This window comes from Eleutherodactylus coqui, chromosome 10 (assembly GCF_035609145.1).
Source record: "Eleutherodactylus coqui strain aEleCoq1 chromosome 10, aEleCoq1.hap1, whole genome shotgun sequence".
NCBI classification, from domain to species: domain Eukaryota; kingdom Metazoa; phylum Chordata; class Amphibia; order Anura; family Eleutherodactylidae; genus Eleutherodactylus; species Eleutherodactylus coqui.
The window spans coordinates 29,765,799-29,791,185 of record NC_089846.1 but is presented as its reverse complement, the minus strand read 5'-3'; the positions used below and the strand labels follow the sequence as shown (position 1 = coordinate 29,791,185).

At 43.3% G+C, this 25,387-nt stretch overlaps 1 protein-coding gene across 2 annotated transcripts in view; it reads right to left on the bottom strand.

Moving 5' to 3' along the window:
* The window catches only part of MAPKAP1 (MAPK associated protein 1), a 168,784-nt gene that overhangs the window by 53,214 nt on the left and 90,183 nt on the right, over positions 1-25,387 (bottom strand). For both annotated transcript variants that reach the window (XM_066580758.1, XM_066580759.1), the window contains exon 8: positions 2,231-2,338. In XM_066580758.1, the coding sequence (XP_066436855.1) occupies positions 2,231-2,338 (108 nt within the window). The remainder of the gene's footprint in view (positions 1-2,230; positions 2,339-25,387) is intronic.

Sequence of the window (25,387 nt, the reverse complement as noted above, 5' to 3'; positions counted from 1 at the left end):
TTATTCACAATAGATTATAAAATACATCAGAAGGTGAAAGTGGGGTGAAATTTTTACATTTCCTTAAAAATTAAACTTGTTTAAAAATTGATGGCAGCAACACAACACAAAAAAGTTGGGAGAGGCCCATGTCTACCATTGTGTAGAATCCCCTCTGGGGAAGTGAGGAGACAAGTTGCTGGGGTTTTCGGAGAGGAATGTTGCCCCTTTCTTGGTTCATGTAGGAGTCTAGCTGCTCAACAGTCCTGGGTCTTCTTTGCCGTATTTTTTGCTTCACACCATCGGAGATGCAGGCTTTTGAACTGTGCGCTGATAACGTGCTGGATGGTCCATCTCCTCTTCAGTCCGCAGGACGCAGCATCAGTGGTTTCCAAAAAGAATTTCGCATTTTGATTTATCTGACCACAGAACAGTTTCCCATTTTGTCTCAGTCCATTTTAAATGAGCTTTGGCCCAAAGAAGATGACGGCGTTTCTGGATTGTGTTGATATAAAGCTTCTTTTTCCATGATGCAGCTTTAAATGGGTTTTCCAGGAAGAATACTATTGATGACCTATCCTCATGATTAGGTCGTCAGTAGCTGATCGTCTGGGATCAGTTGCTTAGGACCCCGACCAATCAGCTGATTGTGCGCCCACTGACAGCGACGCAAATAAACAGGGGGCGGACCAGAAGCAGCGAAGTCTCTGATCCAACCTCTGTGAAGTGGCCGGCGCTTGTAACTGCAGACACGGCTCCCATTGAGGAAAGGTCATCAATTGTATTCTAACTGGAAACCCCTTTAACCCTTTCCAATCCACTGTCTGACGTCTGAAGACATTATGATTCAAGGCTGTACAGCTCCGATGTTGGAAGACGTCCGTTGGTGTTCTCTTACTGTATATGGGTAGCCTCTCTGCTGTCAGAGTCTATCCAATGTGTCACCTCATGCAGTACTGGCTTTAGCCAGCATATAGCGCCATTGTATAATAGCTGAAAAAGAGTAAGCCGCCTAGGAAAACCAGGATACAAATTGGATAGGAAAGCGTTAACTTGCATTTGAATTGCACAACAAACTGTGTTCACAGACAATGATTTCTGGAATGATTTGCATTACACTATTATGCCTGTTTTTAATGCAGTGATGCCTCGGAACCTGTCAATCTTGAGCATCCAATTTTGATAGTCGGCCTTGCCCCTACTGTACATGACTCTCTCCAGATTCTCTGAGCCCTTTGATGGCATTATGTACCATAGATGGTGGGATATGCAAACTCTTCACATTTTTACACTGAGGAACATTTTTCTGAATTTTTCCCCAATTTTTAGATGCAGTTTTTCAGACTGGTGAACCTCTGACCATCTTTGCTTCTGTGAGACTCTTCCTTTCCTCCATGCTCTTTTTATACACTCATGTGATTTAGTAGAACATTGACCCTCCAGCTGTTTTTCATTAGTACCAATTACTTCCCCAGCCTTTTGTTAACTCTGCTCCAACTTTTGTGAGATGTGTTGCTGCCATCCATTTCTAAATGAGTTACATTATTTGACATGAAATGGAAACATTTCTCACTTTCACTTTCTCATATGTGTTCTATGGTCTGTTGTGAATAAATATTGTTATATTCGATTTCTAAATCATTGCATTCTTTTTTTCTTTACATTTATTAACATTTTACACAGTGTCCAACTTTCTTGGAATTGGGTTTCTACTTGATAAACGTTAAGGCATATACTTATGTATGGTTGGGGTCTGATTTTAAGGATCCCCCAACCCAAGATTACAAAGTGAATGGACTGCATTGCATCTGCAGAGACAGTGGATGCTGCTGTGTTATATATCTACACTATTCTTTAACACACAACACTCATACACTCCAATTTAATCACAGACAGACAAAACTGGGCTAAATAAGTCAAAACAATAAAGTGTTAACTCAGCTAGATATGAGATGGGGCCGACGCACATTGCACTAAAATGTGATGTATTCTGTTTCCATCTGCTCATGACCCCCTCATCAGTTATCTAGAGATTCTCATTTCAGCAGTGCTGGAGTCAGACCCTCTACAAAGATCCGTCATGAGCATGATAACCAAGACCCTGATTCTTGTATAAAGACGGAGTCAATCAATCACAGCTTATGGGCATATTCTCCTAGCAAGAAGATCTGAGAGACACAAATAAGTAAATAATGGTGTGTGAGAGTGCACTGACTGCTTAGAGGCTACACACCGGGGTGCAAATACTTACTGTTCTCTCTGACCAGACAGAACTCCAGGGAATTCTGACTTTCCAGCGAATTGTCTAGATCCACAGGCACATTAGGCTGGTTCTGCTTCTCTAGTCGATACTGAGGACCTAGAACATAAAAAGATCCCATAAATGTAATACAATAAGGTAACGCACTCACACAATTGCTGGCCATACACATGGGGTGACATTTATTAACTGGCATATGCCAGAATTTTGGTACAGAAAAGTTGCAAATTTTTGTATAAACCCCAGCTGTGCAAAAATGTTGCCACTTTTTGTCTTTCCGCACTGTCCTCGCCACTTTAATGAAAAATGGGCAGGATTTGTCAGGAGAGGACACGGCCGCCACGGACCGACAGACTTACGTATAATGTATGCCAGATCGGACTTGGTGTACATTTATGAGAAGGAGCACGGAGGTGCCAGGATGCGCCTCATACATGAAGAGGCGTGAGCATCATGCACCGTGGAAAACTTAGTAAATTTCCTTCATTATTTATACAGACGGTAGATAAGAAGCTTCTGGACACGAGGCGGATCCTCATCTCAGTGAAACTAAGTAGTGCGAGTGTAACTTTACACGAGCCAACCATCGATGGAAAAATCACCCAAACAAGTAATTTTAAATAATAGTTGTCCCATGGGAACACGGGACCCAATAGGGTACGGAGCATGAAATTACTCAGTAGTCGCCCGGTTTAAGCGCACTGAAATAAAACGACTAGTGAGCGACTTCTTGCTCAAATTAAACAGGCAGTCGTTCATCTTCGAATAACTGTCTGTTCATGGTGAATGGAGGCACGCTCCACTTCCATTCACTGAACAACTCTCGCTCCTGTGTCAAAGCACTGGAATGAAAGTCGTCCATGTAAAAGTAGCCTAAAGGATCCTACCCGACCTATACCCCTCACATATCAGGAGTACTCTCAGACATATACCTCTGACGTATCAGGAGTCCTACCAGACATATACCTCTGACGTATCAGGAGTACTCTCAGACATATACCTCTGACGTATCAGGATTACTCTCCGACATATACCTCTGTCGTATCAGGAGTACTCCCTGACATATACCTCTGACGTATCAGGAGTACTCTCAGACATATACCCCTGACGTATCAGGAGTACTCCCCGACATATACCTCTGACGTATCAGGAGTACTCCCCGACATATACCTCTGACGTATCAGGAGTACTCCCCGACATATACCTCTGACGTATCAGGAGTCCTACCAGACATATACCTCTGACGTATCAGGAGTACTCTCAGACATATACCCCTCACGTATCAGAAGTACTCTCAGACATATACCTCTGACGTATCAGGAGTACTCTCAGACATATACCTCTGTCGTATCAGGAGTACTCCCCTACATATACTTCTGTCGTATCAGGAGTACTCCTCGACATATACCTCTGTCGTATTAGGAGTACTCCCCGACATATACCTCTGTCGTATTAGGAGTACTCCCCGACATATACCTCTGACGTATCAGGAGTACTCCCCGACATATACCTCTGTCGTATCAGGAGTACTCCCCGACATATACCTCTGACGTATCAGGAGTACTCCCCGACATATACCTGTCGTATCAGGAGTACTCCCCGACATATACCTGTCGTATCAGGAGTACTCCCCGACATATACCTGTCGTATCAGGAGTACTCCCCGACATATACCTGTCGTATCAGGAGTACTCCCCGACATATACCTCTGACGTATCAGGAGTACTCCCCGACATATACCTGTCGTATCAGGAGTACTCCCCGACATATACCTCTGATGTATCAGGAGTACTCTCCGACATATACCTCTGACGTATCAGGAGTACTCCCCGACATATACCTCTGTCATATCAGGAGTCCTACCCGACATATACCTCTGTCGTATCAGGAGTTCTCCCCGACATATATCTCTGTCGTATCAGGGGTCCTACTCGATGTATACCTCTGACGTATCAGGAGTACTCCCCGACATATGCCTCTGTCATATCAGGAGTACTCCCCAACATATATCTCTGTCGTATCAGGGGTCCTACTCGATGTATACCTCTGACGTATCAGGAGTACTCCCCGACATATGCCTCTGTTGGAAGCCTACAATGCAAGCCACTAAATAGGTATTCATATAGTAGGCCATGGACCCCAAATGTAAAAAACTGTATATCACCTGGTATACTTTTTTTTTCTTTTTCCCTCCTATGCAACACCAGCTCAGTGGCAAAAGGCCATGTGTATGGCAAAAGAATATTCTATTGGCATGTGCCGAGTGCATGGGCGCCTCCTAGTACATTTGACATGTGCGAACAGTCGCAGAACTGAAGTAGAAGCAAGCAGCATGGTGGCATGGATAACATGTGCCACCTTACACCATACCACCTCCAGTCACTCAGCTCCAGGAAATATGTATAAAGCTGTGCGTGAATGCCAGGCCTGCACCATTTGTCTCAATTCCCTTCACGCCATCTGTTCTATGCATAATATATGATCGCAAACAAGATTTTTATTATATATTGTAAACATCATTGGATTTATATGGTGTCTATTACCCAAAGTACTGTACTACTGATTTATACATCACTGAATGCGCTCACTGTACTCCACATCATTGGCGGATGGGGGCAAGATTTACAGATTCCACCTATATATTTGTATACATTTTTCTCTAGATTTCAATTAAATATCGCAATTTGACACTCGGGGGTTTTCTATTTTCTGCTTATAAATAAAACCTTTAAAAAAAAACAAAAAAACCCCAAAATGATTACTGAATGAGTATTCACCCTTTACGAGTCAGGCTCCAGACTACTTCTGCACATTCTCCTATTGGCTGATGCGCTTAATTGGAAAGTATCAGCTATTTTTTTTTTAATAATTAAAACTAGATAGCGGCACTTTCAACATTTTTCTCATTGGTTTTTATTTTCTGATTGTAGATTTTTAAATTCCATTTTGTCTGTATCACTACGGAGGCAGCCATCTAGCTTGAGCTGCAATTAACAGGAGTTGACCCTACCCACTTCTATGTGAGATAGTTGTGGGCATGCTCTGTGACTAGAGATGAGCGAGTATACTCCCCTCCGTTCCTCCCCGCTCTCCCCCACCGCTCCCTGCCCCCCGCCGGCCCCTGAATCTTTAGAGACGAGTGGGGAGATACTCGGCTAAGGCACTACTCGCTCGAGTAATGTGCCTTAGCGAGTATACTCGCTCATCTCTATCTGCGACCTGTTCAGACATCATTGTGCAGGGAGGGGGAAGGAGGTGAAGCCTGTGTTATCTATATATAGTGGTCACCTTTCAGTGTAGTCCTGTTGTGATGATAATGAGATGATTGCTGAAAAGTTTTCTCTACAGAACAGGAAGTCTCAGACTATTATTACGCTTAGAGGTCAGTGTGAAAACTGCAGGATGTCAGGATGCCTTTTTTTTTAAAATAGAGATTGTGACATCAAAAATTGAAGAAAAAGAAAAAAAAAACACACCGAAAAATATTTAAAAATAGCTTCTACATAAAAACTTGATTAAGGCTACGTTCACATCTGCACTGGTGGCTCAGTTTGGAGCCTCCGATGCAGATCCAGTATGAAACCCTGGCCAAAAAAATGCTGCATGCTGTACTATTCTGTCCAGGATTATTTCTGCGTGCATGCCAGAAGCTACACGGACCTCATTATAGTCAATGGAGTCCGTTCAGTGCCATCCATGTCCGGCATATGCCAGACCTGCCACTTCCTAGAATGGAGCCGAACAATCGATCGCTGGTGTAATCTAAGCCTTATATGATAGGCCATTTTTAAATGACCCATTCCCTTTAAGCAGTAATTCTCCTAAACCTGAGGTACTTGCAATTAAAAAACGTCTCCAAATGGGACAAATGTTTTAAAAGGAACCGCTCAGCAGTTTCATGCTGCCCCAACCATGAGGACCATCAAATACCACCCTCCTCATGTATCAAAACTGTCCAATAGTGAAACTATTTTTTGCCCGTAGCAACCAAAGTGCAGTTTTCATTTTTCCAGAGTATTTTACGAAATGAGAGCGGAGCTTTTATTGGTAGCCACGGGCAACAAAGACAGCTTTACTATTAGACAGTTTTGATACATGAGACTGTACGCTTTACTGGGAAATGCTGCAGCATTTCAGAGAAAACAGGGTCTGAAAACCGGCTGGGTGCAGGAAGTAGTATCCGCTGAGCGGCCCCCCTCCGCTCCGTTTGATTGACAGGTCACTTTGTATTTGCGTAAAGACAACCCATTTAAGAAGATATATTAATTGGTGATTGGGGAATTCTCTGAAATTTTAACATGAAATCAGCTCCACTTTTCATTCCCTAATTCATTGAATACATTGGCCCTTTCATAATTGGAGCCTCCTGGTATGGAAATTAGACTAGTGACTCCGGAGTGCAGCATAAAGTCAACTAAGCAACTTTTCCGTTGACCGGTTTCAGTGTGAACCCACATTAGAATGGGGAAATCCAGCAATCTGAGTGACTTCCAATAAGGTCATCCGTGATAGGCTAGCCGGGGCCTGAACTTCACTGCCAAACTTGTGGGGTTTCTCGTGCAACATTATGCCCATTTCTCGTGCAGAACGATTTCAACATCTACTGGAATCTACGCCTCGAAGAATTGCTGCAGTAATGAAGGCCAAAAGGAGGTCCAATGCGCTTCTAGATGGTGGTCTCTAATTATTATATACATATGCACACACACATTATATATATATATATATATATATCTCAAAATGGCTACCAGATATTAGCTGATATATTAAATAAATGATCATGGTGAAAAATATCAAAGTCCTGCTTTCCTGCACAAACCATTAGGTGGCAATTCTAGTAATTGGATAGACTGAGTGGGGCACGCAGAGAGGCCTCCATAGTCACCCTGCTCACCCGTATCAGGTACCGCAAACAACGCAGAGCTTGAATCGGAGCGACAGAAGAGGAATAGTTTTAAAGTAAGTACAGATGGAAGAGGTTAAACATCTCACAGCCTTTAGGGAGTTCCCACTTTGCAGCATTTATTGCTAGAGCTGAATTGGGGTCTCCCTGTGACACCATGCAGAAGACCGCAGGCCTCCTGTACCCTTTACAGAGACCTTAAAAATGTCAGCGGCCTGAGAGAAAACAAGTTTGTTTATGTGGCAGCAGGAGGCATTTATGTGAGGCAGTAATACGGCCGTCAGGAGAGAGCCAGGCGCGATGATTGATCTACTGCACAAGCACGCCTTGTTCTGGGTCACAAGCAGATTTAGCTATGGGCTCCCGCAGCCAAGGTCCGGACTACTGGCCGACCGCCGAAAAACAGCAGCTATTGTGATGCAGCAGCTTAACACTTAGATGGTTAATAAATGATCGCTCTGAGGGAGGCTTACATACTCCGCACATAAAAGAAACATTCCAGAGGTTGATCTACAGGAGGAGCAGCCAGCAGAAATCCTTCCATGAAATACAATTCGTGTCCCATTATCATTAAAGGGACTACCGAAAGTCTTCTAAGCATCAACTGGACCGCAGTTGTGAAGAGAGGGGTGAAGCTCAATGAGAGACGGAAGGGAACGGAAAGGCTTCCAATCAAGACCACGTGGTGGATCCGCTAAAAATGGGTATCAGCAGATGCTGAATGGAAAAAAAGTACAGTAAATGTTCCGCTTTTATTACAGAATCGCCGAGCGGATCCATTAAAAAAACGGAAACTTTACTGTCCGTTAGAGTATTCTGTTCTGTTAATTTAAACAGATCCGTTAATAGTGAAACAAACGCAGATGTGAATGGTGCCTTGTAATACTGGTGCCCTGTTGTTGTGTGGTGGTGGGGCTCTAGGACCCCTCATGCACCAGGTTCGACGCTCGCTACCTCTGCACCCCCATAGCTATCAAACCGGTCATGAAATGAACAGCAATTCTGAGACTAAATGAATGAGGAGTCTGGGATCGCTAACAGCCACCGAGCTAATGATCTATTAAAGATGTCATCTGGTCTTGTGCAAATAAAGCCTAATCACAGTATAATGAAAAGTTGCACAGCTTTTCAATTCCTCATCATTTTCAAGAACTATACTAGCTGTCAGTGAATAGACACGTTGCTGTATAGATCTAGAGGCTAAAAGCACAAACAGACTTAAGGCCTTGCTGACGGGATATGAAATCCTAATTAGTATCAGCAAATTTCTGATGGGGACTTTCATTTTAAAGGGTTTTTTTTCAGGCAAATACTATTGATGACTTATCCTCAGGGTAAGTAGTTGATCAGTTGAGGTCTGCCATTAGTAACCTCAGCCAATCAGCTGATCGGGTGCCCGCTGTCACACAGGGGTCGGAACAGAACCCAGATAAGTACGACCCCTGTGTAGTGGTTGGCACTGGTAATTGCAGGCACAGCTCTCATTAAAATTAATGACAGCTGCCAATACAATGACAAACACTGGCCACTACCCAGGAGTCATAGCATCAGCTTCCACTCTGTACCCCTTTGTGTTGTGGCGCCGACAAGCTCCCACGCAGCTTATCAGCTAGGGTGCCAAGTGTTGTAGCCCAGCCGATCAATTATTGCTGACCTATCCTGAGGATACGTCATCAATAGTATTTGCTTGGGGAACCCCTTTAATATCATACGCAAGTGGGTTCTCTGATGCGGAATCCACATCAAGATTGAGCATGTTATTGGCTTTCTTCCATGGCACAGATTCCAAATGCACACCGTAGTTTATGTCCACTGAAGCAGATATCCCTTTAAAGTCAACGGGAGAGTAAAAAGATGCAGGATCCGACACCAATTCCTTGACAGAATCCGCTTAAAAATAACTTTTAGGCTGGGTTCACACGGGACTGAAATCCCACAGATTGACCACACGGAAAGACAGCGAGATTTCCGCGGGATAAGCGCAGTTTCAAAACCCGCGGCCTTTTCCCGCGGATTTTGGAGCGGCTTCACCGTCGGCATTCTGCTGCGGCTATCTATCCCCATAGAGAAAAGAGGAAGCTGCAGAAACTGAGAAAGAATTGACACGCTGCGTCCTTGATTTCCGTGCCGCATGGCAATTTCAGCGTGGCTTGGCCGCAACGGATTGGTCGCAGTGTGTGGACGAGATTTTTGCAAATCTTGTCGACTTTGCTGCCTAATCCTGGGATTAAAACCGCGGGCAGAATTTTGGTGCAGAAAGTCCACATGGACATCTTGCAGCAATTCCGCCCCGTGTAAACCCAGCCTTAGAGAACACGGCCAAATGCCTCTCACTAAGAGTTTGCTACAATGTGTCCAGACATCTTCTGAGAGCTACGCAGCCTGGATTCGAGGCCAGAAGGGAGATTTGAGCTGCTGTGTGCGGCCTATAGAAGATTTCCTGAACTGATATAAGGGTGGTTCCACACCCGCTCTGTTCGGGGAACAGTAAAGGCAGATCCCAACGTCTAAACAGCTCCATCTCAGGACGAAATCGAACAGCGCCGAATGGACTCCATTGACTATCAGCTATTGACAACTATTTATGTATGCGCAGTCACTGATAGCCAGCTACAGAAATATGTGCTCATACTCATTTAATATCTGAATAAAATTGCAAAACTGTTTATACCAACTACAAAAAAAAATGCAAGGTCTTTTACAGTTAGCAAGCCATCCAATACGGTTTGCCTGACCATAGCAGATGGGCCCACATCTTTTGATCAAAGTGCACACTTAGAAGCTTGCTTTTTTTATGCGGTTTGTTTTACAGCAATTGTGCAATTTCATTCAGATATTAGATGTGTCTGCGTGCTGAAGCATTTGTAGTAGTCATGTCTTACTTACACCTTGACATTTATTTTATTTGTGGGAAGTGCTCACTTTGCTTTTTGTCGCACTGACAGAGAGCTGTCCATCGCTGATCGCACCGCCCACTGGACCTCTACGCAAAGAATACGCAGGGATGTAAATGTATAAAATACAATCTTTTCCCACAAAACTATATATCAACCTGCTCAGCTCCTCCTGCTCTATAACCGCCTGCAGTTTGGACAGCATGTTAAAGCCGACAGGTTCCTTTTAACTTGTACAAGAAAATATAAGGGATGAATTCTCTTTAGACCATATACAATCCCAGAACCCCCCCCCCCTCTTTAAATATAGATATTGCTATTCCCGGGTTATCAGGTTCATTCTTTTCCAGAACAGAACTGACTACATTGCGGGTGAACAAGCCATTGTGCCAAGACTGGAATTGACATATAAAGTGAGAAACAAAGACAAAGGTAAGAGAGCAATCAGAGTGCAAAACAAAAAGAAAACAAAAATCTCTCCAACTGGTAAAAGTGGGGAGTCTGAGCTCTAAATACATGAGGCCGGCTGTCAGGAATCACGCTGGAAAATCCGCGCCGTCACTTCTTGTTTGGAGGAAAAAAGTTATCCTTTCAGTCAAGGATTAAAAAAGGGAAGAAAAGGCCCAGTGTAACTTTTATCTGAGATAGTGATGTCTGTAAACTCTATCTCTCTTTTCTGCTGACAAGCGGAGGCTGAGATAAGATTGGAAGCGAGGCTCACTTTGCTGGGATAAATAAATAATCAATAGTCATCTAAATGGAAATGAGGAACAGTGCCCCCCCTTCACACCACCACCTTCTGATAACAGGACCCCTTATCAGGGATCCAATTTTTCAGGCCTGGGCCTTATCAACATCACTCAGCTCTAAGGTAATGTGCTAGAGGGAAGGGGGGAAAAAATCCTGCTGCTAAATTGAAGCAATTGAATGAGATCAGTTTAGTGAGGTGTTGGTTACCCGCAGTTCAAATGTTTAGAAATGCAATTTTGCTCCCATTATGTAGCAGTGGAGGTGAGAGATATGCAGGGAAATGCTTGGGGCATTAATGTGACAGCAACTTAACTCTTCAGACCCAGCGAGGCCGGGGCAGCCTTCCTGATTTTAGTGGTACGACGCTTTTGGTGGTAACTTACAATGCCAGCTCCCATGTGCCCCATAGACACCTCGGACTTGTAAAAGGAGATATACGTAGCAGCACGGAAAATTACAGGAAAGAGAACTCATAAAAAAGGCTTGATTACTTTTTTTCTTATTAGCGTGAAGCAGCAAGTGGGCATCCAAAAAGTCTGAGAAGATTTCTATATAAAAGGTTTATGGGGCCGCTAAATAGTTTGTGACTATTTTATAGAATGGCAAATGAGTTTTAAAGGGCTTCTCTGAGACTTTTACTGTTCATGACTATTCCTCGACCGAGGTCATCAATATTGATCGGCAAGGATCTGCCGCTTTAGATCCCCGCCGATCAGCCGTTCGCTCGGCTCGCTGTCAGTGAGGCGGCCGCTGTTTGTATTGTAGCGGCCTGGTTTGATATTACAAGGCACAGCTTGCACTGAATTCAATGGGAGCTGTGCCTGCAGTACCAAACCGGGCCACTGCAATGTTGACAGTAGGCCAGGCTATCAGCTGATCAGCATGGATCCTGAGCGGCAGACCCCCACGAATCAACTATTGATGACCTCTCCTGAGGAATGGTCATTAATAGTACAAGTTCTGAAGAAATGCTTTAAGATTATGTACTCACATGACCTACATTATTGTGGGTAGTCTTTAGATGAGTGTGCTAGACCAATTAAAGGGGTTTTCCCATTAAAGACATTTATCCCCTCCTCGAAGGATAGGGGTTAAAGGACTGATTTCTGGGGGTCTGACCCCTGGGAACTCCAGTGATCTCAAGACCAGCACATCTGAATGCCCCATGTGAATGGAGTAGCAATTCGCATGTATAACTGTTACTCCATTCACTTCTAAGGGAGAGGCAAAAATCGTCATGCTCCGCAATCTTTCTAACCCCTGGAAGAGGATAAATGTCTTCTAAGGGAGAACCCCTTTAGGCAACATTGATTACTATCATGTGCATTAAAGGAAATGTAACACCTATATGCTTTTCATTAATTAAAACCAGATAATGAAACCTTTTCCATTTTTCTGCTTTTATTGTAGATTTGTTTTTATTCTATTGTCTGTACACGACTATGGGATGGCCATCTTAACTGAGCTGTAGTTAATAGCATTAAGAGATCTGCCTTACAGCAGCCTCATGGGCCATTCACATAATGGACAGGAAAGGACCCATTGACTTCTATAGGATAGTGCTGTGAGAATGCTCTGTGACCTGTGCAGGGAGGGGAGGAGGTGATCTATGCCCATCACCTATTGTGACCTGTTTTATCTATACATAGGTGTTACCTCTCATAGCAATCCTGCCACGGAGGATAATGAGATGACTGCTGAAAAGTTCTCTCTACAGAACAGAAAGTGTCAGACTTAGTGGTCAGTGTGAAAACGGCACGACTTTAGGGTGTTTTAAAATATAGAACAGAACACTGAAACACAGAAACACAGAAAAAAAAATTATTTGAAGGGGTGTTCCCATCTCTGCTTTTCATAGCACCACTGCTGTGGTTACCGCCCACCCAGCAGGACACTATGAAAGAGCTGAGCCCTGCTCTGTTTTCGTAGCTCTCATTAACTTCAATGAGATCTATAGAAACAGTGCTTGGCTCTTTCCAACTGGTGGTTGGCACAAAGCATCGAGTTTTCCCATCTCGGCCATATAAAGCTAAGATGGAAATACCCCTTTAAAATAGGTTTAGCATAAAAACTTGATATATTCAATGAGTCATTTTCTGACGACACATTCCCCTTAAAGTTAAAGAGGATGCTTTCTCTGGATGTCAGTAAATTCTTGCAACTTATAAATAAATTCACAACTGGGCATTTCCATTTCAATAGTCAACAGGTATACACCTACAAAGGTTGAGAGCATCACAACTAACAGGAAACTGTCAGCATGTAGGGTTATGCGTCACTGATGATTTCATTCATACATTCCCGGAGGAATAATAGAGGAACGCCACAATGCACAGTTCTAAGAAAAGATCCTACAGAATTGTATTTTATGGGGAATTGAAGTATTTAGCAAAAAAAAACATCTGCAGGACTTCTTTAAAGGGGTTGTTAAAAAATTTTTAAAAAGGTGTCAGCTTTTTTTTTTCTTTTTCAGAAAAAGCATGCCTCTTATTATTGGGATGTGTCTGGTACTGTGGTATTCACTTGATTGCAGAATGTGCCCACGAATGGGCAGAGCGATTTCCGCATGCGCCAGTCCACTTTTTTATGGCGCATGCTCAATATTTCATTTGTTCTGCGGATGAGGTAGCCTACAATGTCCACCTGAAGCAGAATGGGGTTGGCTCTTGAATCGATCTCTGGTCAAGAGAGTGGGTCTGGCCTGCCCATCAGGCCGTCCGGCCATGTGCATGCAGCGCAGGACACTATAAACATCGATTTCTGTAGGGATGGGTTATACAAGAGGCATAAGAAAATGAGTTTGTGAAACACCACTACTACTGTAGTTGTTGGCAGTTGTAGGTGGTAGATGTGCTGGCAGGTTCCCTTTAACCCTTTTCAATCCAATTTTGGATTGAGGGTTTCCTAGGGGGTTTTCTCTTTCTGTCATTATACAATGGCACCATCTGCTGGCTAGAGCTAGTACTGCGGTATGGGACATGCTGGAGAGGCCCCTGACAACAGAGCAGCCAGTAATGTTCAGTAAGAATACCCTGCCGGAGCTGTACAGCCTTCAATCAGAATATCTGAAGACGTCAGACAATGGATTGGAAAGGGTTAATTAAGGTGCATTATAAACGCTTTTGGCAACCAATATACAGTAAGTGCAAGATGAACACTTATCTCCACAGTCATGTGTCAAGTGGAAAACCTCAGAAAACGTTGTTGAACGGTGGACATTATATATTAAGACCTTCCCACCCTATAACGTATAGGTACGTCATGGCAGGTAAGGGGTTCACGCAAAATGCTGTAAAAATACGGCATGTAGATGGAGGGGGCTGAGCTGTGCCCACGCCATCCATAGTAAAAGCTGGCTGTGACAGCCAGGATCCTGCTCCAACAGCAGGGACAGCTTCTAACTTTGATTCCTGCCATTAACCCCATACAGACTGTATTGATTGCAGAATGTAAGCAGTCATCGGGACTCTGCCATTTAATTGCATAAGGCTGACAGGTTGCCATGGTAACTGCATCTATGGCAACCAGATACCAGAAAATTGACTGTGGATCTACCATTGTATAGCCAAGAAAATAGATTATACACTGCAGTAAGGAAGTACTGCCATGTTTTATCTGAGCGATCATAGAGTCAAAAAAATAAAATCCATAATGACCCACACAATAAATTGAGCACGCTTTTTATCCAGCATGGCACACAATATAAAACAAATAATACAAAAGTAGAGCCAAACATTTTTTGTATTAATTTCTCAGAAAAAAGTGCAATAAAAGTGGTCAAAAAAGTCATATCTACTTTAAAATCATATCATTCAAGGCTAGAGTTCGTCCCGGTGGCTTTTGAAAAGTGGAGATGAAAATTCCAAAAAATCGTTGTGACCCTTAATACCAAACTAGGCCGACTTCCAATGTTTTAGAACATTTGAATTTGGAGAATTTACTAAAAACTAAGCGATTTTATGCCACTTTTTAGCAGCATGCACCAAATTCATTACTAGACACCTCCTATTAAGATTACCGCATTTTTTGCAGTTCATGTGCCAGAAATACAAATCTATACCAGGTACCACGAGCTGGCATGAATTTACGCTGTAATTTGCTTCCATTTCTGTAAGTAAGTCACAGAAAGTGGCCATATACTTACAGATAACCTGATGCAAGAGGACAGGCATATAAACCATGTAACCGCCAACAAACACCTAGTATCTACTTTTCTGTGCAGGAATCAACACTAATCAGCCACCCCTATTGGTATAAGAAGGGCTTGTGAGTGGCTAACTCATCAGTGTCCTGCACATGTGTAAGCTGCTACCCTTTTTAGCATTCTGGCTGTATGCACGTTGGGAGTTACATGGTTTATATGCCTGCCCTCTTGAATCAGTATATCAGTGTATATGGCCGCTTTCTGTGACTTTTTTGTTTGTTTGAATACTCTCCTTCTGTGATTTTAACTGATGTTAGGGTAGGGACCCACAATATGCGAGGACCCTTGAAGTGGGTTGTGGGCTCACGTATTTTGGCCAAAATATCAGCTAATACCTCGTACTTATCAGTATTTATCAGTAACATGCAGCATGGTTTTGAACGCTCGGGAAGCCCAGGGTGCCAGTGCCGCTGTGGTTCACTTGTGTGGATTTCAATAAGGCATCATTAATAGCTTGTAAGCTTGCAGGGTGCACTACATGTACCATGTGGCCTGACACATGGTATCTACTTTTCTGTGCAGGAATCAACACTAATCAGCCACCCTCCTCGGTATAAGGAGGGCTTGTGAGTGGCTACCTCATCAGTGTCCAGCACATGTGTAACCTGCTCCTCTATTTAGCATTCTGGCTGCCTGCCGCTTCTGTAAGTTCTCTAAAATGTACCAGGAGACCCCGTTCCTCTTGATAAGCCCTGCCCACATTTTGCTGACACTTTAGGAAGAGTGCTGAGAGATGTAGAAAAAGGAAAAAAAATTACACATTATCATGTAACTGTGGCGTTCAACATAATTTGTGACTTTTTTGTACCAAACTGTGGCGCACAGCCCTCAATAAATTTCCGCGTATATATTTAATAGGAACATATAGGTATGATGTTCGCAAGTTTACATACATTAGGTTGTGCAATATATGTAAACACAAAATCAATCAATCTACCAATATGACGACAGACTAGAGGATCCAATCACGCCCACTCAATGACCTCCTGAAGTGGCATTCATGGACCCTGAAAATGGTTATTGCTTTGAGTCCATTTCCTTTTAACCCTTTCCAATCCACTGTCTGACGTCTTAAGACATTATGATTTAAGGCTGTACAGCTCCGATGTTAGAAGACGTCCGTCGGGGTTCTCTTACTGTAAATTGCCAGCCTCCCTGCTGTCAGAGACTATCCAACGTGTCACCTCATGCAGTACTGGATTTAGCCAGCAAATAGCGCTGTTGTATAACGGCAGAAAAAGAGTAAGCACCCTAGGAAAACTAAGATACAAATTGGATTAGAAAGGGTTAATTCTCTTAACCATGTTAGAGAGCCAATGGGGCCGTATGATATTTTCCAGCTTCTTTTGTCTCATCAGAGTTAAAAACCATTGCGGTACAAAAGAATCAGGGGTCTCTTCCCTCCCCTTCAATTACTGTTACTTTAACTCATACTTGTAGAAGTTAGCCTTTCCAGCGCCTGTAACGACTTTTAAGCGTCTGAGAAAGTTTGCTCATTTTGGAACTTATTAACAGTTAGGTATTTCCTTTTTCATTGTAGGAGCCAACGATAAAGATTTGGCCTTTCCAGCTGGATGTTTATAAAGATGAAATACCTACATCAATCACCAGAGACACACATACAGAACGCTCACAAATGTCTGAGACGGGTGTGCAACATCTGAGAGCTTTAAAAACCCACTAAGGCTTGTGCACCAGAATTGTGCCACAAAGTGCGCAAGAAAAATTGGTGTCCGTGTCATATACCAGACACGTCTTGCACCTCACTAGATACAGTAATGTGCAAACATTTTAGGCATGGGTAGAAAAATGCCATGGAGTAAGCATGCTTTCAAAAATAGAAGTATCAATGGTTTTTGGTCAATTAACTAAATGCAAAGTGAGTGAACAAAAGAAAAATCTAAAATCACATTAATAGTTGGTGTGACAACCCTTTGCCTTCACAACGGGATCAGTTCTTCAAGTACACTTGAACACAGTTTTTGAAGGAACTCGGCAGGGAGGTTGCTCCAAACATCTTGGAGAACTAAGCACAGATCTTCTGTGGATGTCGGCTCGCTCAAATCTTTCTGTCTCTTCATGTAATCCCAGACAGACTAGATGATGTTGAGATCGGGGCTCTGTATCATCACTTCTAGGACTCCTTGTTCTTCTTTACATGAAGATAGTTCTAAATGATATTGGTTGGATGTTTTGGGGTGTTGTTCTGCTGCAGAATACATTTGGAGCCAATCAGACGCATCCTTTATTGTATTACATGATGGATAAGTATCTGCCTTTATGTCTCAGCATTGAAGACACCATTAATCCTGACCAAATCCCTAACTCCATTTGCTGAAATGCAGCCCCAAAGTTGCAAAGAACCTCCATTATGCTTCATAATGGGTGGAGAGAGTAATAGGCTGAACTAGATGGACATATGTCTTTTTTCGGTCTAACATACAATGTTACTGTGTTGCCTGCAGACACATTATTATATCGCTTTCCACCATGCTTCACTGCTGCCTGCAGACACTCATGGTAACACTATCCACCATGCTTCACTGCTGCCTGCAGACACTCATTATTGTACCGCTCTCCACCATGCTTCACTGCTGCCTGCAGACATTCATTATTGTACCGCTCTCCACCATGCTTCACTGCTGCCTGCAGACACTCATTATTGTACTGCTCTCCCCCATGCTTCACTGCTGCCTGCAGACACTCATTATTATACCGCTCTCCACCATGCTTCACTGCTGCCTGCAGACATCATTATTGTACCGCTCTCTACCATGCTTCACTGCTGCCTGCAGACACTTAATATTGTACCACTCTCCACCATGTTTCACTGCTGCCTGCAGACACTCATTATTGTACCGCTCTCCACCATGTTTCACTGCTGCCTGCAGACACTCATTATTGTATTTCTCTCCACCATGCTTCACTGCTGCCTGCAGGCACTCATTATTGTACCGCACTCCACCATGCTTTACTGCTGCCTGCAGACACTCATTAGGGTACCACTCTCCACTATTCTTCACTGCTGTCTGCAGACACTCATTATTGTACTGCTCTCTACCATGCTTCACTGCTGCCTGCAGACACTCATTGTACCGCTGTCCACCATGCTTCACTGCTGCCTGCAGACACTCATTATTCTACTGCTCTCTAGTCCTTAGGAAACTAAACTGCCTTCTTTTACAGCCACAAAAGTTATGACTCCTTAGTCCAGAGCAGCTGCTGACATTTTCCTGCACCCTAGTTCCTATGTTTTCGTACTTGAGTCACTAGGGCCTTTTTCTAAGTCAAAGGTATGGCTTTTTCGCCACAATTCTTCCATGAAGACTATTTCTAGCTAGATGTTTCCGAACAGTAGGTGGGTGTACCTGGGTCCCACTGGTTTCTGCTAGTTCTGAGCTTATGGCACTGCTGGACATCTTCCGATTGGAAGCAAACACCACAGATATTTCCTCCCTCACTAAATAGCGGGAGCTGCTAGGGAAATAAATACCCATTTTCTTCATTGCCCCTCTCAAATGATAAGCAGAAACACAGCTCCTCATATCTCAGCTTCCTAGATCCCTGGATGTGAGTTCTACGGTTAACTATACAGTCCCCTTTAAATTTTCACGCTTTGGGTTTAACTACATGTGGTGGACTTCTAAGTAGCTACCCAAACTTTTTTTATTTTCCAGATTTGAAGTCTATGTTTAAGGCCGGCTTCACATGACCAGATTCCTATTGCGGACTCCCCATTCGGCGTCCGCATGGGGGGTCCGCAGCACATCGCGGATATTGTAAAGCATGTAAAATTGTTTCAAGTGGCTGACCCCACAAAACAAGCAGCCTGCAGTGTAGGAAATTCTTACTAATGTTAATTAGCAAAACAGGACAATAAGTAGATCTGTGGCCTAATATGTGATTTACAGATGGACAGTGAAATCAGGAATGATGACCTCTGACATACAGGTAAGTACGGGGCAGAGACATAGAAAAAGATCAGTTACGTGCATTATAGGTGTCGGTTACAGGATCGGTTATCTAGAAGCAGCTGATCTGTGGTTGTTAAGTGCATGAAGTTGGAGGATTGAGGGATTACATGTAGCCATTTCAGGATGAAGAGATTACAGAAAGGGGATCCGGCATCAGTACACATAGGAGGATTACACTGTACAGACGGCAGTGTCAGTAATGGAGAATGACAGGTATACCAATGCCTCCAGCAATGATGTCAGACTGTGCAAACGGACCCTTCATTTTGCAAATAGAGACCTTATGCTTAGAACAAAAGACAACAGTGCTTTGGGAGCTTCGTGAGAACGGTGGGCTAGTGGTGTCACAGCAACTAAAGCTTAATACATCCACGAGACTATAGCTCAGTAGGTTAAAAGCCATGCAGTCCTCACTATTATGATAGGACGTCAGGTATTTAAAAAGTAATCAAGCTTGTATCAATCTACTGACTTACAGTCGATACTTTAAGAATGCTGTTGCTACAGGCCTGTAGTCTAAACTACTGTCAATGCCAAAACTGAAGGAGCTGCTCTGCAAAGTCCCCAAAGTTCTTCCGGACCAGTCAGAGATTTCAGATACTGGTTCTTACTAATTGGTCGTTTGTCTAATTGTTTGCATTTTGTGATTGTATTTTTTTTTCTATTCGATTGTCTGTACATGATTATGGGAGCAGCCGTCTGGCTGAGCTGCAGTTTTCAGAGAGATATTCTTTACAGCAGTTTCATGGGCCATAGACACAATGGGTAAGAGCTGACCCATTGACTTCTACAGGAGACTGTTACCTGTGAAGAAGTTACTGAGCAGGGAGGTGAGCTGTGACTGGTGAATCCTGTCTGTGAGCATAATGAGATGACTGCTGAAAAGTTTTCTCTACAGGACAGGAAGTGTCAGACTATTATTTGGCTAAGTGGTCAGCCTGAAAATTCCAGGTGTTTAGGATTTTACTTTACTTTAAATGTATAGTAGATTGTGACATCGAAAACTGGAAACAAACAAACAAAAAAAATCACCAAAAATTCTTTTAAAAAAAATCATCAGGTCCCCCTGCTCAGTGCAGGATCACTAAATCATCCCAGACAGATGTCTGTTCAGCCTATGTTTGAAGACTTCCATTTAAGGAGAACTCACCACCTCTTGTAGTAACTTGTACCACTCATTGATCACCCTCACTGTCTAATATCTAATCTGTGTTTCCTACCTTTCAATTTCATCCCATTGCTTCTAGTTTTTCCTTACTCTGACCCCAATGTACCCCGGTGGCCGATGCAGCAGTTAAAGGGGTCATCCAGGCAATCAGAGCTAATTCCAATTGCAGCAGTTTCCGGCGGTTATCAGCTTTGAAAAACAGTTGATAACCTCCAGGAATGAAGCGGACTCAGCTCCCAGGCTGGCTCAATACACCCATCACTAATGCACAATGTAAGTGGTTATGCACAATGTAAGTGGTGATGTATTTAACCACGTATTGAAGTGCTTAAATACATCACCTCTATTAATTGCTTCAGTATTAAAATATTCCTGGGCTGCATTCACAATTTTGCTGCCTTTACAAATATCATATTTAGGGAATTTTGAATTACTAGAAGGGGATCCCATTTTCAATTATTTAAAAAAAAATGAACTATGCAATGCTTTATTTCACCTGTGGGGGCGCTGCAGGAAAACTGAACACTTAGGCCGCCTGCACATGGCCGGGTCGGATTCCCTGCGAGAAATCTTGCAGCGGGACCCGACCTGCGCCACTGCAGGGACCAGTGTGGGACTCACCTTCTCGCGTGGCTCCGGATCTGATGTGCCGGCTGCTGACCAGCCGGTGTATGCGCAGAGCGGAGCCGGCCGCTCGGGAGTGACATTTCTGTGCGGGCCTCCGCAAGACCCGCACAGAAATAAGAGCATGCCGCGATTTGTTTTCCGCGTGTGATTTCATACGGACAAATCGCGGCTGTGTGCCTAGGATTGCGTTTTTTAATGCAATCCTATGGCAGCTTTCACAGGCGGAAATTTTGTGGGAAATCCCGCACAGAATTTCCGCCAGTGTACAGGAGGCCTTACTGCTAGATTTTCAAACAGACTATCATTATGAGACTCTTTAAAAAAAGTTTTTTGCTAAAAGAAACTGCCCCTTTCGCAAAAGGGGCGCCCCACTAGGAAAACGGACAGCCCCTTTAACAGATAAGCAAAACCTCTATAATGCTAATTATAGTTCTCCCTAAATCAAAATGTGGTCCAGCTCTTGGTGTGAATACACTTTTCAGAACGCAAATCACTAGATAACGCTCCATGCAGCTATGGATCCAGCAAGAGAGTCCTGTAAGATTTCAGCTCTGAAGCTTTTAGAGTTCTGAATGCAGCTTCTGTGTGCAGTACAGGCTGTAATTCAGCATTAATATACTAAAAATAGTGCAACGTGTTTACAAAGATTCACCAAAATTATAGATTACTAGTGTACCCGTCGCGCATTGCTGCGAAGACAGACATACATACATACATTCGTTTTTATATATCTAGATAACAACCAATCACAGCGCAGCTTTCAAGTTACCTCAGCGGTATAATATATAACAACCAATCACAGCACAGCAGCTTTCATGTTACCTCAGCAGTATAATATATAGCAACCAATCACAGCACAGCTTTCATGTTACCTCAGCGGGATAATATATAGCAACCAATCACAGCACAGCTTTCATTTTACCTCAGCAGTATAAGAAATTGCAACCAATCACAGCACAGCTTTCATTTTACCTCAGCATTCTCAATATCCAGCAATTGTCTTGCGAAACGTTCGGCGGATGCATCATTTTGTGGTTGAACACGCATCCCGTTGCTCGTAATGCCTTTTGCTTTTGTGCTTGAGATGGAAATCAAACGATCTTTGTCTGGGGGGCATAACTGTCGACGATGCTCGCAGGATAGTTGTACTATGCCAGTAATCTTCCCAGGAGTGTACTCAACAACTTCCCAAAGTTTCATGGTGATTAGATGAATGGTGTAGTAGCGCAAAAAGGACAGACAGACATACATTCCTTTTTATATAAATAGATGACATCAGGAAGTGAGAGAATTAGATTCCGTACGTAAAATTTGGACGCTAATTATTTTGCGCTTAGAATTGAATAATTGAGTTGGGGCCTATTAACTTTTCCTATTTTTGACATAATCAATGCTCGTGCCAAATTTCAAGTTCCTATGACATTAGGAAGTGAGAAAATTAGATTCCGTACGTAAAATTTGGACGCTAATTATTTTGCGCTTAGAATTGAATAATCGAGTTGGGACCCATTATATTTTCCTATTTATGACATAATCAATGCTCGTGCCAAATTTCAAGTTTCTATGACATTGGAAAGGGAGAAAATTAGATTCCGTACGTAAAATTTGGACGCTAATTCTTTTGCGCTTAGAATCGAATAATTGAGTTGGGACCCATTATCTTTTCCTAATTATGACATAATCAATGCTCGTTCTAAATTTCAAGTTTCTATGACATTGGGAAGTGAGAGAATTAGATTCCATACGTAAAATTTGGACGCTAATTCTTTGGCGCTTAGAATTGAATAATCAGGCTTGGACTCATTACATTTTCCTATTTATGACATAATCAATGCTCGTGCCAAATTTCAAGTTTCTATGACATTGGGAAGTGAGAGAATTAGATTCCGTACGTAAAATTGGGACGCTAATTCTTTTGCGCTTAGAATTGAATAATTGAGTTGGGACCTATTAACTTTTCCTATTTATGACATAATCAATGCTCGTGCCAAATTTCAAGTTTCTATGACATTGGGAAGCGAGAAAATTAGATTCCGTACGTAAAATTTGGACGCTAATTCTTTGGTGCTTAGAATTGAATAATCGAGTCGGGACCCATTAACTTTTCCTATTTATGACATAATCAATGCTCGTGCCAAATTTCATGTTTTTACGACATCGCGAAGTGAGAGAATTAGTGGCAGTGATGGAAATCAAACGATCTACGTGGGGGGGGGGCGTAACTGTCGACGACGCACGCACGCGCGCCATTTATCATAGCATAATTGTACTATGCCTATAATCTTCCCAGGAGTGTACTCAACAACTTCCCAAAGTTTCATGGCGATCGGATGAATGGTGTAGTAGCGCATAAAGGACAAACAGACAGACAGACAGACACGCATACATTCAATTTTATATATATAGATGACCAGATATTGGTTTTACAAGATGCCCCCACCCCTTAGAATCTGCAAAGTATTACGTTCCCTCTTGGTATCTCACACATATATGTTTTGAACTCAACGATACCAAATAAACTAAACTCCAAGTATCTTCCTGAACTAGCACCTTATTTCATGTCTTGGGGCCGCCTCCATCTTGCTGGCCCAAGAATACTTAATCCTTTTAAGTACAAACTGCTCTCCGGGTTTAATTGTTAAACAAGGTCCCTTGCCAACATTTCTCCGGGGTGACCTGAATTTTCCACAGGTCACGAGGAGTTATTAAGACGCAGCCGTCGAACGCCTTAATACCTTTCAGCATAAATGAAAACATCTGTTTATAAGTCGTGTCACAGCTGTCAGACTTTGCATCTTAAATTGTCTAAAGTGACACAAAATAGCCAAAAAATGGTCTGCGCTGTTGAGTAAGCATATTATCTCAGCGAAGCAGGAAATGGGAGAGTCGGTGATACCAGAGATCAGATGGCCGGCGTCTGGAGCACAAATGCTTCTGAATTAATAAAAAATTGGCTTTAACTATTTCACAGCTGTAGCCTGCAGTAATGTCTTATGTGTAAAAAGCATTCCCGCTGCGAAATGTAATTTGACTTTTCAAACTGCTGACGGCCAGGGCGCGAGGGGAGTCGTAGTTTCACGGCAGCTTGAGAGCTACAAGTTGGTGATCGCCGATGTGACATTGATTCTTACGGTTTCATGACTGTCTGTAAACTTTGGAGACAACAATGGTTCCTCCTCTCGGAAGTACCTGGACTGAAAGCCATCGGTACGCATTTGATCAGTTTTAGTCGGACTTCGTCTAAGTGGGATCGGCCAACGGTCCAAGTCACTCTTGATTTCAGCCCGCTAGATTCAGCTTTCTCAGTAGATACATGATGCCGGAGGTGTTTGGCAGAAGCTTATGTATCTACTGAAATATTGCATATGCCCTCGTCTAATCCAGGCTTCCGTATTTATGAGAGAGTTCAGAGAGATGACTGTCTCATGTGCGCCACCATTGCATCATCATCCACCATTACCATGAGACCTTGTAACTAGAGATGAGCGAGAATACTTGCTAAAGCAAACTACTCGAGCGAGTAGTGCCTTATTCAAGTACCTGCCCGCTCGTCTCTAAAGATTCGGCTGCCGGCGCGGGTGAGCGGTGAGTTAAGGGAGTGAGCAGGGGGGAGAGAGAGATCTCCCCTCCGTTCCTCCCCGCTCTCCCCTGCCGCTCTCCGCCCCCTGCCGGCAGCCGAATCTTTAAAGACGAGCGGGCAGGTACTTGAATAAGGCACTACTCGCTCGAGTAGTTTGCTTTAGCGAGTATTCTCGCTCATCTCTACCTGTAACCATTACTATCTTTAAAGGGAACATGTCACAGCCTAAAAACATCATAAATTAAGTCATGGTGCTTATAGAACAAGAGCAAGAAGTCCAGGGGTGTACTTTATAGACTTACCGGGATCCTCGTTCCCATGCTGTCAACTCAAGACACTGGTGCTTGGTCAGACAGCCATGACTGTTTTCTTCAGTCGGAGCGTGCATACTCCCGTCATGTCACTAGTAGACCAGGCTCCAAACTTCTGGTGTGACAGCGCAGGAACGGGGAACCCAGCAAGTACAAAAAGTACACCGCCGGACTTCTCAGCTCCTGTCCTATAAGCACAGTAACTTTTACACTGAACGATAATGGTTTGGATTCTAGCTGGATTGTGGGAATCGAACGACAATCATTCGGCAGCGACGATATTCATTTATTGTTCAGTTTCTGCAGGCATAAAAATCAAACAACGATCAGGTCATGTGAACAGGCAGTCGTTCATCTATAAACGACTGCCTGTTTACTGTGAATGAAGGAGGGTGGGCGGAAGTGATCTCCGGTCCACTCCGCCTTCATTCAGTGAGCGATCCTTGATCCTGTTTGACAGTACAGGAGCGATTATCACAGGGACAACTGTCAGGTACTAAAGCACCCAACAGTCATCCCGTGTAAAAGGACCCCAAGTTTATGGTGCTTATAGGATGTGACAGATTCCCTTTGATTGCAATGAGAGCTGCGCTTGCAATTGCAAGCGCCGCCGGCTGCTATACAGAGGTCGGAGCAGTCTGGTCTGACCCCCGATATATCCAGTCAGCAGCCACTGCCTTGATAACCCCTTTAACTGTTTAGATGCCGTGGTCACAGTTGACCACATGTCGAAAAAG